At 41.8% G+C, this 15,216-nt stretch overlaps 2 protein-coding genes across 4 annotated transcripts; both read right to left on the reverse strand.

Moving 5' to 3' along the window:
• LOC115358280 (GTPase IMAP family member 8-like) lies at positions 1-4,594 on the reverse strand. 3 transcript variants are annotated; one of them, XM_030050181.1, is made up of 6 exons: positions 4,394-4,594; positions 2,365-3,084; positions 1,508-2,203; positions 600-1,358; positions 330-503; positions 1-248 (listed from the first exon to the last, which is right to left on the reverse strand). In XM_030050181.1, the coding sequence occupies exons 1-6, from the start codon at positions 4,407-4,409 to the stop codon at positions 31-33; spliced, it is 2,583 nt and encodes an 860-aa protein (XP_029906041.1). In that variant the 5' UTR covers positions 4,410-4,594; the 3' UTR covers positions 1-30. The 3 variants fall into 3 exon arrangements, with proteins under 3 accessions (XP_029906041.1, XP_029906040.1, XP_029906042.1); XM_030050180.1 differs by having other exon boundaries at positions 1,508-2,206; XM_030050182.1 differs by lacking the exon at positions 1,508-2,203.
• Positions 4,595-7,489: 2,895 nt separating this feature from the next.
• Positions 7,490-14,165, reverse strand: LOC115358282 (pregnancy-specific beta-1-glycoprotein 4-like). Its single transcript, XM_030050183.1, has 8 exons — positions 13,953-14,165; positions 12,700-12,738; positions 12,306-12,605; positions 11,180-11,485; positions 10,293-10,550; positions 10,130-10,171; positions 9,437-9,524; positions 7,490-7,867 (listed from the first exon to the last, which is right to left on the reverse strand). Exons 1-8 carry the CDS (start codon positions 13,981-13,983, stop codon positions 7,705-7,707), a joined length of 1,227 nt encoding a protein of 408 aa, XP_029906043.1. The 5' UTR covers positions 13,984-14,165; the 3' UTR covers positions 7,490-7,704.
• Positions 14,166-15,216: the final 1,051 nt, after the last annotated feature.

The raw sequence follows: 15,216 nt of genomic DNA on the forward strand, positions 1-15,216 counted from the left end.
GAGACAACAAAAAGAGAATGACGTCTCATTTCACTCCAGTTCATCATCGTCTCTGTTCAGAGCAAAGTGGTCCGCCAGCAGGGATCTGTACCCTGACGTCTCAGAGAAGCTGAGTGTCAGCTGGTTCTCCACATTCCTGCCGATCTGGAGTGTGGACAGCCAGCCCAGCACCTTGTCCAAGTTGCTGCTTGGGTTTTGACTGTCCAGTGAGGATCCAGCGACAGATGTTGTTTGGGGGTCTTCACTCACTGCAAATGAAGCAAAGCACTTATGAACTCTGTGTCAGTGTTATGTTGAAGGATATGAATTAAAACTATATTCTCACTTACTTGTTGGGATCAAGAAGTCTATGCTATTCCGCAGAAAAGTTGTGGATTTCAGTATCTCCTTATCCAGTTTTTCTATCTCCTGGCTGATTTTCGTTGCGATCTTTTCCTCTTTCTCTTTCTCATCCTTCTTCCTCTGGCCAATGCTTATGGCTTTAATTTTGGTCTTGTCACCCACTAAAAATCAACCATCAATACGAAAGATTAGAATTAAAATATTCATGTTGGATAAAAACAGGGCATTGATCACACCCATCAGAGCATAATACTCACTCAGTGATTTCTGTTTCATCTCAGTTTGCAGACTGATGAGCGTTTGCTTGAACCCTGTCAGCAGCTCTAGCTCTCTTCTCCTGTACTCTTGCTCCAGACGCTGCTTCAGGACTTGCTTGATCTCCCTCCTCCTGAACTTCTCCTCAACTCTCCGGTGGATGTCACTCATGTCGGGGCAGAAGAGCCGGCCGCTGTTCTCTGCAACCATCTCCTCTATCTTCTCAAACAGCTCGGTAATCTGGCTCGTATCCTTTTTCTTTGTATTGTTGAGCACATGGTACTTGTTCTCACATTTGTCTACCAACCACTGCAGCGGGTATCTCTCATTCTCAATGTGCTCCTCTATGGATTTGTCTGCCAGCATGTCTCCATAGGTGAACACCACCAGCGTGTGTTTCCAGACAGTGGCATCAAACAGGCTCATGTGCTCCTCCACGGCTCTCCACTGACTGTCTGTGAATCTCACATCCAAAGGAACGACCAACAAAACAGCGTGAGCTCCTGATGGGCAAAGAGACAAACCCCTGACTATTTCTTGGTCCATGTCTTCAGTGCATTGGGAGGAATTCTTCCACCAGCCTGGGGTGTCGATCACTGTGACCTGTCTGCCATCAACTTCCCCTTTACCCTCTTGACAACGTTCATTCGCACAAGTGGCAAAGATTTCTTTGCGCAGGAGAATATTTCCTGTTGCACTCTTCCCAACTGTCTTTTGGCCAAGTATCAGTAACTTAAGCTCTTGTAATTTGTTCCTGGAACCTGAGAAGAGAACAACAAAGTGAAAGACAGTGTTACATACCGTACACAAGTGGTGGTGTGTTTTTATTCCATCTCCCTACACTTAGCCACAGCACACTTATTCAGTGGTAAAATTAAGACAAAAATCTTGAGGTGAATCAAAACTCTACCTTGACGATTTTGCCTTCTGGCATTGACTTTGTTTTGCCTCTGTCTAGTTGTTTCTTCCACCCTCTGTCTTCTCTCCTCAATGCTCTGAATAATCTGTTCATCTGGGACGAAATGGTTCCAGCCATTTCCAGCGACAACTTCACTGATCTTCTCCAGCAACTCTGTGACCTGTGTACCGTCATCTTTGTTCTTATTGTCAATGACGTGGTATCTATTGCCACATTTGTCGACGAGAGACCGCAGGGCCTCTCCCTCCCCTTCAATGTACTCTTCAATGGTCTTCGCTCCCAGCCAGTCACCTCGGGTGAAAACTGCAATGGTGTGTTTCCACACATCTTCCCCAAGGAGCTCCAGGTGTCCTGTCGCTGCATCTCTGTGCCTTTCATTAAAGGACGCGTCTGCATCTATCACCAGCAGGAACACATGGGGTCCAGGGCGGCACAGAAACATGCTGCTCATAACTTCCTGTTTGATTGTTTCCGTCGTGTCAGAAACTGAGAAGCCTTTCCACCAACCAGGTGTGTCCACCAGAATTACAGCAGTTTCGTTCACATAACCCCGCCTGACTGCTGAGTGGATAGTTCTCTTCCCACTTTCTTGCTCTTTGATTCCTAAGATGGTGTTCCCCATTGAGGTTTTCCCGACGTTTCGACTTCCCAACAAAACTATCCTGAGATCTGGAATTGGCTTTGGGTCTGCTGTTTTAAGGAAAAACAAAGCATACTTAGGCACGGACCTCACAGTAAGTCACATATTTTACTGAACTGATGACAAACACAGAATACTTATTACTTCAAACACTGATAAGAGAACAAATATTGCAGTGGCTGTAATTTTTACCCAGCACAAGATTCACCTAAAATTATTGGTTTCATTTGTTGTCTTTGCTCTTCTGCCCTCTTCCGTCTCTTATCTGCCCTCTCAGCGGCCTCCCGTTGCTTCTCTTGGATGATGTGAAAAATTCGTTCGTCTAGGCAATAGTAGCCGCCATTGTTGTGCCACACCATCTCATCTATCTTCTCCAGCAGCAGCATGACCTGCGATGAGTCACCTTTATCTTTGTTATTAAAAACATGGTACCTGTTCCCACACTTGTTCACCAACCACTTGAGTGCCTCTCCCTCGTTCTCAATGTGCTGCTCTATGGTCTTTTTCCCGAGGTAATCCCCACAAGTGAACAGCACCATGGTGTGTCTCCAGACCCTCTCTCCCAGGAGTTTCATGTGGTGCTCCAGGGGTCTTCTCTCCTCCATGGAGAAAGCTGAGTCTAAAGCAGTCACGAGCAGAAAAGCGTGGGGCCCCGGAGGGCATTTGGACACATTGAGCTTAAACGCCTGTTTGTCCCCCTCTGGGATCTCAGTAAGGGAGAGGGAGCTGCTCCATCCTGGGGCATCAACCACAGTAAGCTCCCTCCCCTCCACCTCTTCATGCCTCAGTTCAGACTGAGCTGTTCTGGTTCTGCCACACTCAAACCTTTCCCTCCTCAGGATGGTGTTGCCAGACGAGCTCTTGCCAGACCATCGCCCACCAATTAGGATGATCCTGACCTCTGACAGTGCACAGCTCTCTTTCATCCCTGTAAGGCATTAAAAAAAAAAAAAAGACTCGTAAACATCACTCACATTACTCACTGAACCAGACATATAAGGCAGAAGCAAAAGAAATGATTACTGTCAAAGTAAAAGCCTCATATCTTCAGAATAAACAAAAAAACAGAAAAACAGCAAACAATTGACTTGATTTTGAAAGAGTTTGATGAAAATAACGGGTTGGAGAACTTTTTATGAACCCTTACAGAACACCATATAATTCCCCAGTTGAAGATTATAAAGAAGAAAATCAATAGAAAAATCACAAAAATTGGACTGATAAGGTTTTCACATGACAACAGTGATATGAAAAAATTTTTTGCACTGTTTTAGATTATGACTGATAGAACAGGAATGTGCATGTGAATGTGTGCTGTGATGTCTGTGGCACAGTTACCTCAGAGATTTATTTTTGACTTTAGTTTTAATTTGCATTTGGTACACTGACTAATGCTTTGGACAAGTGCCGCACTGATGCCTGAAGAATAGCAATATGAAACAATGTGAAATATTTTTAGTAAGTAAGTCTCAGACCTTTGAGCAAAGCAAATTATCTTTGATGTCAAATGATAAAAAGTTCAAGAGGCTAAGATCAGTGGAATCAGCTGAGAGTGAGTCATCACCTAGTGTTGTGTGATGTTTTGAAATACAAAAAAAAAAAAAAAAATCCTCATTTTTTCCCCTGACATGTTTTTTTTTTTTTTTTTTTTTTTTTAAATCTAAAAATATACAGTGAAAGCAACTGAAAATATTTGAAACCTTTGCCAAAGGGTACAATTATGAAAAGCAGGGTTTACCCTCTTGCAAGGTGATATTTTGGGATCCATATCAAGCTTTGTAGTTACGGGAATCAAGACTGCTTCCTTGATCCTTTTAGGCAGACAGGAATCAGGTCTAACTTGTTTTGATTGAAAAATAACCGCCTCAAAGATATGCTGCCCCTGTAGTTGTTATTAGTGGATTAGTGCATCAAGATGAAGTATTTTTTGTACACAGTGTTGACTGTTTTGCTGCTGTGAAGAGCAATGTAACTCAACTGTAACAACTCTCCTTTTTGAAAAATGGCTCTGCCCACCTTTTTATAATGTGTTGAAACCAGGTCAGCAAAATATTTTGCTTGAATGAGTCACTTTTTTAGCCTATAACAGGTTTGCATGTTTTGCATATTTTAATACTTAATAGGGGTAAGTCATTACAACAAATCAAGTCACTTAAAGTAACTATGTCTTGCTGCATTTTAAACAATGTGGCTAAACACAGTATGAATCTTAAACAATGCCATCTTGTTTAACTCACCTGGGCTGTTCTCCATTTTGCGTCTTCTTTTTCCTCCCTGAGCTGCAGCACTATCAGCTCAATGTCTCTCAGATCTGTAGGGGTCAGGGAGGATGGAGTCTCTCCGACATGTAGCCCTCAGGTTAAATATGTTAAGAAAACACCATTTCCTTTTCTTGAAGTTGCTGTCAGACTTCACTCAGGCCAGTTCATGCTGCTGTGACTGTGTGTGTGGTGAGTAAACAGACCAAACCTTTTCACATGTTACCTAACTGGTTTTACTAGGCTGAGTAACACAGACTGTGTTGAATAGGCCACAATAGCCTGCCTATCCTACATAGCCCATCATACATAGCCGATACACACCCTTTCAATTTTTCTTGTTTTTAATTCCCATGACACCTGAAATAAAATGTAAAAAACAAATATGAGTCATACTTTTATCACATCAAAATCAAGAAAAATATAGGGAAGGTATATTAAAAATGGATACCTATATAAAAAAAATGGCGGCATAAATGTATAAACCGTCAGTATTGGGAGGGATACTTTTAAAACTCTTCCACTTCCACTACAGATTACTGAATCCATGTTCTACAATATAATTTGCTGCATATTTACTTATACTTTTAGATTAGTCAAGTAACCTATTCTAAATTATTGGATTTCCTTTGGAATACAAAAAGTGACGGAGAATGTGAGCAGAGCAGAGCAAAGTGCAGTGGAGTTGTCAGTCAGTAAAGTTATGTAGGCAGTAGGGGCTGTTTAGCTGAAGATGTTAATACAGTCTGCCTAGCTGTAGAAAAGCAACAGGATCATAGAAACACCCAGCTCTCTGTGCTGCTGAAAATACACCCCAGACCATGTCACCTCTGCAGCACAATATTTTAGGGGAGACGTGAGAACAGATACAGTTTTTACTATAGATGCTTGCTCCCATTGGGCCATCCGTCCTGTTAAAAAAAAAATACCTGCTGTTTCCTGGCAAATTGCTGCACCTTTAAAAAACAAAACTCTGTTTATGGGAAATACATGCCTCATGGATTTTAGAGCAAATAAAAGAAGTGATCCATTGCTGAAGACAGTAACTGTATTCAGAATACCACCAATTTAACCACTGTAGCTGAAACTGAAAACAGTTACTCATGTTTTGTATTTTAAATACTTAATGCTGTTACTCATACTCCATTACTCTCCAACCCTGCAAACCAGTGAGTTAATGGTTAGCTTCTTATATTTGATGACAGTTTTAAGTCTGTTTGGATACATCTCTACCCAACATATCCTCATACCTAAATGACAGCATAGGTTGTTTGCCAATGATTCCCAAAATGACAAATATGATCGAGTAAAAAAAACAGCACATGGGCATTTTCAAATTTGCTGGACCAGCTAACCGTTGGCCAGTAACATTAGTGAACGCCATTAGTGAACATTAGCTAATGTTAGCTTAAGCTAGCTTTGTTAGCTTTTTGCCACTTGATTAAACTACTTGATTAAAGTTAAGAAAAGGTCAGGTTTGGGTTAGAATACTTAATCGTCATGGTTCAGGTTAGGAAAAGGTTATGGTTTGGGTTAAAGTACTTTGTCGTCATAATCAAGGTTAGGACAAGGAGTGGTTTGGGTTAAAATATTTTGTCATCATGATTAAGGTTAGGAAACAGTCATGGTTTGGGTTAAAGTTAGGAGAAGGTCATGGTTTGGGTTCGGGTTAGGAAAAGGTCATGGTTTGGGTTAAAGTACTTTGTCGTCATAATCAAGGTTAGGAAAAGGGGTGATTTGGGTTAAAAAACTTTGTGATCATGGTTAAGGTTAAGAAAATGTCATAGGTTGAGTTAAAATGAAGAGAAAGTCATGGTTTGGGTTAAAATACTTCATTGGAAACAAAAACACGTTGTGCTTCACAGGGAATCGAACTCAGGTCTCCTGTGTGAAAGTCCTGTCTTTGAATGACCCTTCCCCCACATCGGTCATTTTTATCCCCTCAAACAATCAACTGTTGTCATTTTTCTGGTGAGAGCAGGCTGTTTCAACCAACTTACCACATCTGGATTTAGGAATTTTCTCCTGGTTTTCTTTGCAGAAGAATTCAAGCACATCTCAGTTTTCAAGAGGACCTCCTATAAAAATGCTCATCTTCAGGACATTTCACAGGTTTCCAGAGGACTTAGGACTGGGCTATTCCAGGATACTGGTAACCTTTTCCTGCAGCATCCCTTGATTGATTTCACTGTGTACCTCATATCACTGTTATAGCAAAAGATTAAATTCCTCTTAGGTTTTTTTCCCTCAGAACATCTGGGGCTATTTATTTCCCTCGCTATCCTTGAAAAACAGTCATGTAGCATGATTTTGCCAACAGCATGTTTAACACCAGGTACTTTATTTCTGGGGATCGTTGGGTTTCTGCAATTAAGACCAAAAAATCCTACTTGGTTAAATCAGACCACAACACATTTTCTCACAGGGTTTTGGGAGACCAGCCGTGTCTGCTTGCATAATTTAGATGGGACTGGATGTTCTTTCTAGTGAGAAGTGACTTTCATCTTGGAACCTTAACCCACAGCTCAGAAATCTGCAGAGAAATGTGAAGTAGTCTCTCTCTCTCTCTCTCTCTCTCTCTCTCACACACACACACACACACACACACACACACACACACACACAGTGCTCCTGGTGCTATATTTCCTCTACTACTTGATTGTGATTATGGTCTTCACTACTGCACTGAAGTCTTTTTTTTTTTTTTTTTTTTAAGTGGGAAGAGGGAAGATCTCAAATATCTCAAAGATCTTTTTGCCCATAACTGTCTCTGCACACTCATGTACAGAAAAATACATTCAGCTTGAATTTAATTGCTCTAATTGGGATCTCTTTGTTTAATTTAAAATAAAGTCAAATTAACTTTGTTACTTTATGTTTACCTTAATTTTTAAGATGTGACGTTTCCTTTTAGGCTTCAAGGCAATAAAATGTAGAACATTAGAAAGGTTGTGTTGATTTTTGACATTCACTGTGAATAAAAGGCATGATATTACATTCCAGTTTTAAAAAAAATGGAAACAAACAATACAGCCTATATGTTTCACAACTTTTTATTTTAATGTGTTGAACTAACATTCAAATATGAGTGACAAAATGCAACATGCGACCACATTTACTCTGACAAAGATGCAATTCATGTCTATGCAGCTCCTCAAACCTTAACACAATGTAAATTCAGATTTTCAATTTGCATCCAATAGATGAAGTGGGAAAAAAAAAAAAAAAAAAAAAAAAAAAACATTAATCAGTACTGTCCAGTAGACATGCTGGAACACAGTGTTTCAGATTTAACTGATGGGGTACAACTGCTTATCCAGCAGGTTGGACATCTCCATCCAGGACAGGTCCCACTGCACCTCTGTCACATCCTGCTTGGTCTTGGGAAGCTCCACTGTTGGCAGTTCTTCTTTGGAAATTGGCCAACAGTTACGTGTGCGGCAAATTTGGTACCTTCAGCAAAACACAGTAACAGGCATTAAGTGAACAGTTTGGCTTGGAATCCATGCCGATATATATATATATATATATATATATATATATATGTATATATATGTATATCTATGTATGTATGTATGTGTATGTGTATATATGTATGTGTGTGTGTGTGTGTGTGTGTGTGTGTGTGTGTATGTATGTATATCTATCTATCTATCTATCTATCTATGTATACACATACACTATATTACCAAAAGTATTCGCTCACCCATTCAAATGATCAGAATCAGGTGTCCTAATCACTTGGCCTGGCCACAGGTGTATAAAATCAAGCACTCAGGCATGCAGACTGTGAAACAAGACATTTGTGAAAGAATGGGCCGCTCTCAGGAGCTCAGTGAATTCCAGCGTGGAACTGTCATAGGATGCCACCTGTGCAACAAATCCAGTCGTGAAATTTCCTCGCTCCTAAATATTCCACAGTCAACTGTCAGCTCTATTATAACAAAATGGAAGCGTTTGGGAACAACAGCAACTCAGCCACGAAGTAGTAGGCCACATAAAGTGACGGAGAGGGGTCAGCGGATGCTGAAGCGCATAGTGCAAAGAGGTCGCCGACTTTCTGCACAGTCAATTGCTACAGAGCTACAAACGTCATGTGACCTTCAGATTAGCCCAAGTACAGTACGCAGAGAGCTTCATGGAATGGGTTTCCATGGCCGAGCAGCTGCAGCCAAGCCACACATCACCAAGTGCAATGCAAAGCGTCGGATGCAATGGTGTAAAGCACGCCGCCACTGGCCTCTAGAGCAGTGGAGACGCGTTCTCTGGAGTGATGAATCACGCTTTTCCATCTGGCAATCTGATGGACGAGTCTGGGTTTGGAGGTTGCCAGGAGAACGGTACATTTCAGACTGCATTGTGCCGACTGTGAAATTTGGTGGAGGAGGAATTATGGTGTGGGGTTGTTTTTCAGGAGCTGGGCTTGGCCCCTTAGTTCCAGTGAAAGGAACTTTGAATGCTTCAGGATACCAAAACATTTTGGACAATTCCATGCTCCCAACCTTGTGGGAACAGTTTGGAGCGGGCCCCTTCCTCTTCCAACATGACTGTGCACCAGTGCACAAAGCAAGGTCCATAAAGACATGGATGACAGAGTCTGGTGTGGATGAACTTGACTGGCCTGCACAGAGTCCTGACCTGAACCCGATAGAACACCTTTGGGATGAATTAGAGTGGAGACTGAGAGCCAGGCCTTCTCAACCAACATCAGTGTGTGACCTCACCAATGCGCTTTTGGAAGAATGGTCAAAAATTCCTATAAACACTCTCCTCAACCTTGTGGACAGTCTTCCCAGAAGAGTTGAAGCTGTAATAGCTGCAAAAGGTGGACCGACATCATATTGAACTCTATGGGTTAGGAATGGGATGGCACTTCAGTTCATAGTATGAGTAAAGGCAGGTGAGCAAATACTTTTGGTAATATAGTGTATATATATTCTTTTTTTCTTCTTTTTTATCAGTAAGACATATGTATGTACAGAGGAGAGTAGAAAGATACATTTTAATGATTCTGTGACTTACCTGTAATGATGGACTACCCACACTATCAGGGGAATAAGGAACAAAAGTCCAACAAGGCAGCAGGACAGAATTATCCATTTCCGGGAGCCTGGTGAAGGGAATGAAGCGGTATACCTCAATCTAACTGAAACAGCATCCCTTGGATTATGTAATACAATTACAAATGAACAAAAAACTGGACTAGAAAATGGCATCCAGTGGTGTGGTAATTAAAAGTACACATAACAATATGAATAAGCAGCTCAACTGAAAACCATTGATAATTAGTCCATTTGATTTAATTGCTACAGCATAAATATGCATGTTAGGTATAGGCATGTTTTCAGAGGTTTGAGTAGGTGTACAAAGTACTTCAGTACTGCTGTTGGAGAAGCAACTTTAATTAACCTGTTCTGAGGTGTTCTTTTCATTATGCATGCTGAACATAACTCTCTGACTAGCAGCAACAACACTTCTTAGAGTTACATAAGTTGTATCAGATAAACAGAGTGAATATCCAAACACTGTGCTTGGTGTATGCATAGGCCTTGTTCAATTTAAGATGGGGGCAAATTAGGACTTTGAGGTAATATATCAGTAATGTATTTAAACATCTTACTAATCAGTGTCTGATTACTTTGCTTAGACGGGTAGTACAGAGTGTTATCTGCAAAACTAGTGAGTGAATGTATTAACAATCTGAAATCAGTTTACCATGGTTGGAGATCGGTGTCCCATTTGCTGATGTTGAGTTGCCTAAACAGAAAATAAAGCACATCCATTTAGCCTCTGTGATGCAAAACATAATGTGGAATATTTAAAAAAAAAAAAAAAAAAAAAAAAAATCAAATAAATTGCAACAACTATCCTTTCTCACTTCCCACTGATAACCAGCTCGCTGGGCTCTCCATCTTTCTCCCATGGGACGCACACTTGTAGAAGCCTTCATCTTCCTTTGTCACATTGTCAATAGTCATCTCTACTACTCTGTCTGGGCTGAGAGAAGTGTGGACTTCCACACCATCTTTGAAGAAGGTGGTTTTACTGTGATTGCCCTTCCAGTACTGGCAATACAAGACCACCTGCTCGCCCTCTGGGACACTGTGGACAGGGGTCTTCATGATGATGGTGCCATCTGTTGAATAAATTTAATCGTCAAGTTTACTAAACAGATATCCTCATTGCAACTCATTATAATGGCCAGTCTGATCTGTGTATATAGCAATTCCCTGTGTTCATTTCCTGAGCATTTTTGTTGCTACTCCCTGTGTAGTGCATCCGTGTTTCCAGCTTTTCAAATACACATTTTAGAACGGCAGTCAACCCATACAGAAAACTAATCCATACAGAAATGCTCCAGTACCAGAGAAATGTTACATATCTAGTCATACCTGAACCAAATATCCATACCCGCTCTGGATATAGTGATATACAATATGTGTAGTCCATACACGTTGAACAAATGTCTAACTAACATATGTGTGTATGTGAAAACAACACATTGTGTCTATATGGATATGATCCTATATGTGACCATGGTGGCTGGTTACTCAAAAACCACATTTCATATAAGGGCATTTATTATATGGTATAATGTATATACCATATATGTAAATCTCCTATACGTTCATACATTCATTTCTGTAGGTGTAGTATTTTTGGACTTCCTTCTTCAAAATATATACATTTAGTCACTGTTTAACTGTAACCTGTAATTGTCAGCCTTGGCCAGTGTGTCTTCACTCACTGTCACGCAAGACTCACAGCTTACTGTGATGTTGACTGCGTTGCTGCGGCCCCCAGCCCTCTCACACCAGTAAAGTCCACTGTTCCCACTATAGACGGTGGGGAAGATACATGCATCAGGGACGTCCGCACTAACAGCACCCTCTAGTGGTGTACACTGTCCGGTCTGGAAGTCTGCAGTCCTCAGACCGAAGTCCTGAGAGAGCTGCCTCAGTGCCCAGCCTGAGGAGTTAGTCCCAGACACGGGGCACTGCACAGTGAGGCGCTCCCCTCGGAAAATCTGTCTGCTGCTGGGAGTCACAGTCAGAGAGGGGGGAGCTAACTCTAAGAGGGGAGAGAGGGAGAGAGAGAGAAAGACAGGAATAGATAGTGAGGAGAGCACAGTTGGGGATCTAGCTTTTTCATTTTCATAAGATAGCAGTTGCTTGACACGACACATGGTTTCATCTACCAAGGTTACCAGTGCATCTGAATAAATTCACCAGCCATACTGTCTGCCTCGGGTTAAATATCATCACATCATGAAAAATTAATTGCATTCACTTACTGTTAACAAAAACATAACTTATGTTACAGATGCATTATTAAAACTGATAACTGCTTGTTGCATTACAAACATGACTGAAAGGATGAAGGCATCCTGGGTGTGAGGTTATTGATCCAAACTATCTCCATCTCTATAAAAAGCATAACTTTGACAATCAAATTAAAGAAATTTGTGAGGGAATGATGTAGGTAACTAATTTTCCTGGGATCCTTTTGCACCAAGGAAGAAGCTGGTTTGGAGACATTCATTCATTATTAATGAGCCACTGGCTGTTGATTGGCTGGTGGTATTAGTGGCCCCACCCTCTTAGTGACCCCCACTGGCATGAGCATTGACTGCTGCCCCACTGGAGACCAAAGCATGGGTGGGCTGATGCAGATTTAAGCTTCTCAATGATTGGTTGATTTTTCATGAGGCCCAGTTGTGACAAAACAACTGCAGACGATTCTGATTGGCTCGTTTCCTGGTAACATTATTTCCCACAGAGACTGGTCTACATTTGGGAAGTAACCTCATCCTTGTGTGTTTTGCTATGCATATGCTGTAACAGAAAGCCGACAACACGCTGCAGAGCTTGTGGCCGATCCCATAGCTCACCTGAAACAGTGAGCCGGGCTGGGTCGCTGAGCAGCACCGTGGTCGAGTTGCTGCCCCGTCGCTCCACTTGGCACCAGTAGCTGCCCCCGTCCTCCCTTGTAACCCCTGTGATGGAGTAGCTGTCATGAGAGGCCAGGTGTCTGGGGTTTGGGGTTAGAGCCATGTGTGGTTTGTTCCTGAACCACTGGTAGGTCCACACAGACCTGGAGCCCGACACCACACTACACCGAAGCAGCATACATTCCCCGGGGTAGATGTTTGACCCTGGAGGCCATACAGACACAGTGACCTCTGGAGCCTCTACAGAAAGGCAGAATAACTCATGAATATTTTTTTTGCTCCTGTTTTTGTTTGTGTGAGACATACTGTAAAAGAGAATGTGTGTGTGAGTTACCTTTTGATATAGCAACTTGGACAACAAGTGCTGTTACCCCTGCAACACAGAGAAATGCACTTTACACAAATCCACATGAAACACACACACACACACCTCTGCAACACAGATACACAGAAAAAATGCCAGCGCCTGTTGCTTGACCCCGAAGTGCAAACCCTGAAGCCAGTTCTTGTTCCTACTTTCACTTCGTTGTAGCCATTCTACCGTAGCTTGTTCCTGTCACATCGGTGGCATTTTGGCTTTGTGAGTCCCAAGAGCCTGTAGTCAGCTCTGCCAATCAGAAGTAATGTATTAACATGAGAATGGACTGAAGCTCAGATGGTTTGTTCCCAGATGGAGGCACGCCAGCAGAAATATGCTGTTGCTGATTTTCAATCATTATCTGAGAAAATGAACTGTAAACACTCAGAATGTGTATATTAGAGTGTGTTGGGTCTGGATTACAGCAACAGTCACTTGCTCTGTTGAGAGTGACTTCGCTATAAAAAAATCCCATCCAGGCACACACACACACACACACACACACACACACACACACACACACACACACACACACAATCACAGCACTGCCACACACTGTGACAGAAGAGCTTAACATTTCTTAATGAGACTGTTTAGACGGTTATCATTCCCATGGGTGCAGAAGGAATGTACAAACAGTCACTGTATTTTCCTGTCAGATAGCTGGACCATCCACATGAAATACTACAGTCATCCAGTTTTCAACATCAATCACGCTTGTCAAAGACAGAATTGACAAAGATTTGGCAGCCGTTTCCAAATCGTTTCCATTAGTCCTGTTCAGACTGCGGCTTGGTGAGGATACTTTTAAGTTTAAGCACTCTCTGAAGTTCCCTGCTGCAGGCTAGCAGCCTGATAAAATTCCTATCCCTGCATGATGTATTGATATCAACAACAAACAAAAACATAGCTTTAATCCTAGAACTCTGTGCTGCACAGACAGCTAAAACACGATAAATGCAGACCCCCTGCAAGTCCAAAAAGAAAATTTGGGTACAGTTTTCCCCCCCGCAGTATAACATGTTTTCAACTAAATTCACTCCAAATGTAAACACTTGTTTTGCACAGTATTCTGACAGAACTCCACATAAATAATGGATTATGTACTGTACCCTGGTAAAGACTAAATGCAGAGCTAGGCAGATAGGCCTGGTGAATTCAATCATTCATCAGAAACAAAGAGACAGCTGTGCATGAGTCAGTCAGGTTTTATCTGCTGTTTAACTCACCCAGAAGTCTGCAAATGAGGATGAGGCTCATTCTATCAAGGGTGTCCAAAATTAGATGCGCAGTTTGGCACAGTTATTCTCCTCTACAAAATTAAAGAAATAACAATCATAATGGCAATATCTATCTGTTACCTGAAATTACATATATAAGAGAAGTCCAAGGTTCTTATCCATTTCGTTCTTATTATAAAACCTTAAGACAGTGTCAGGAGGAACTTCGACTCCCTGTCTCAAACTCTACTACAGAGATGTTCATCTTGGTGGAGACACTTCCTTCCTCCTTCATCCAATTAACAGGCAGAGCCATTAGACAACAGAACCCAAACAAGGAGAGAAAGGCAGCAAGGTGAAGATCCCAGTGGGGAGACACCGCAAAGCACATCCAATTTACAGTGAGCAATCACTTCAGATTTTCTATAAAACTAAGTTTAGTGCTTGCCTCTCCAATATCATCATTATCATAATTTCTCTCATAAGATCTCTTCTGTACTGATACTGGCACCCTGTAAACCGGCTGTGAAATTATATTTCATCTTTCTCACAGTGCGCCTTTTCCCCATTGATTTCTGTCTCTTAAAGTTCTGCTGCAACTGTTAATATTTGGTACATCCGACAAATAATGGGATCCACACCTTCTGCATGTTCACATTTTCATTCATAGGCTACATGTCTGTTTAACATGCACGAGTGTTTAAATGGTTTACATAAACTCCTTTTGCTCCCTCTAAATTCATACCCTACTTTTCCTTTGATTAAAATTATTATCTGATCCAAGCCAATCAATTATAGCCAGTGAAACGTAAATAATAGCCTCCAGTGGGAGATGTTCATGAAGCAAACAAAAATCAATTATTTTCTTCCTTTTTTTTAAAGCCTTGAATTATGCCCCTCCCCGAATTATTCTAATCTATACTTTGAATTTATGTCACAGAAATGTCAGTCAGCCTTTAAAGGGGTGGGTGCTGGTGCACCTCAGCCCATTCGCACTGTGCCAGCCAGTTTGTATTGATGCATTTCTGCCCTCACAGGTAACTACTGCCACCTCATTAGTCCTCAATGATCTTCTAGCATTCCCTCCCCTTTCCCTCCTCCCCTTTCCATCCTTGCCCCCACCCCTCCATCTCCTGTCGCTCCCACAGCCTCCCACATCCACATCTATAGGGTTTCTTCCAGGAAGCGAGTCGGGGAGTCGGATGCTCTGCTGGAATGCATGGGAGAGGGACCATCCTTTCTGCTCAGCGCTGAGAGAGAGCAAGGGGGGCGG

This window comes from Myripristis murdjan, chromosome 4 (assembly GCF_902150065.1).
Source record: "Myripristis murdjan chromosome 4, fMyrMur1.1, whole genome shotgun sequence".
Lineage (NCBI taxonomy): Eukaryota > Metazoa > Chordata > Actinopteri > Holocentriformes > Holocentridae > Myripristis > Myripristis murdjan.

Excerpts from the sequence above, each read along its gene's own strand:
- LOC115358280 (XM_030050180.1), bottom strand. Across the intron at positions 2,207-2,364 it reads AATGAAACCAATAATTTTAG|CAGACCCAAAGCCAATTCCA; the intron begins GTGAATCTTGTG and ends TCCTTAAAACAG. Across the intron at positions 249-329 it reads AGACTTCTTGATCCCAACAA|TGAGTGAAGACCCCCAAACA; the intron begins GTAAGTGAGAAT and ends CTTCATTTGCAG.
- LOC115358282 (XM_030050183.1), bottom strand. The coding sequence starts at position 13,983 with ATGAGCCTCATCCTCATTTGCAGACTTCTGG. Across the intron at positions 10,551-11,179 it reads AGTCAACATCACAGTAAGCT|ATGGCACCATCATCATGAAG; the intron begins GTGAGTCTTGCG and ends TTTATTCAACAG. Across the intron at positions 9,525-10,129 it reads GACACCGATCTCCAACCATG|GCTCCCGGAAATGGATAATT; the intron begins GTAAACTGATTT and ends TCCCTTCACCAG.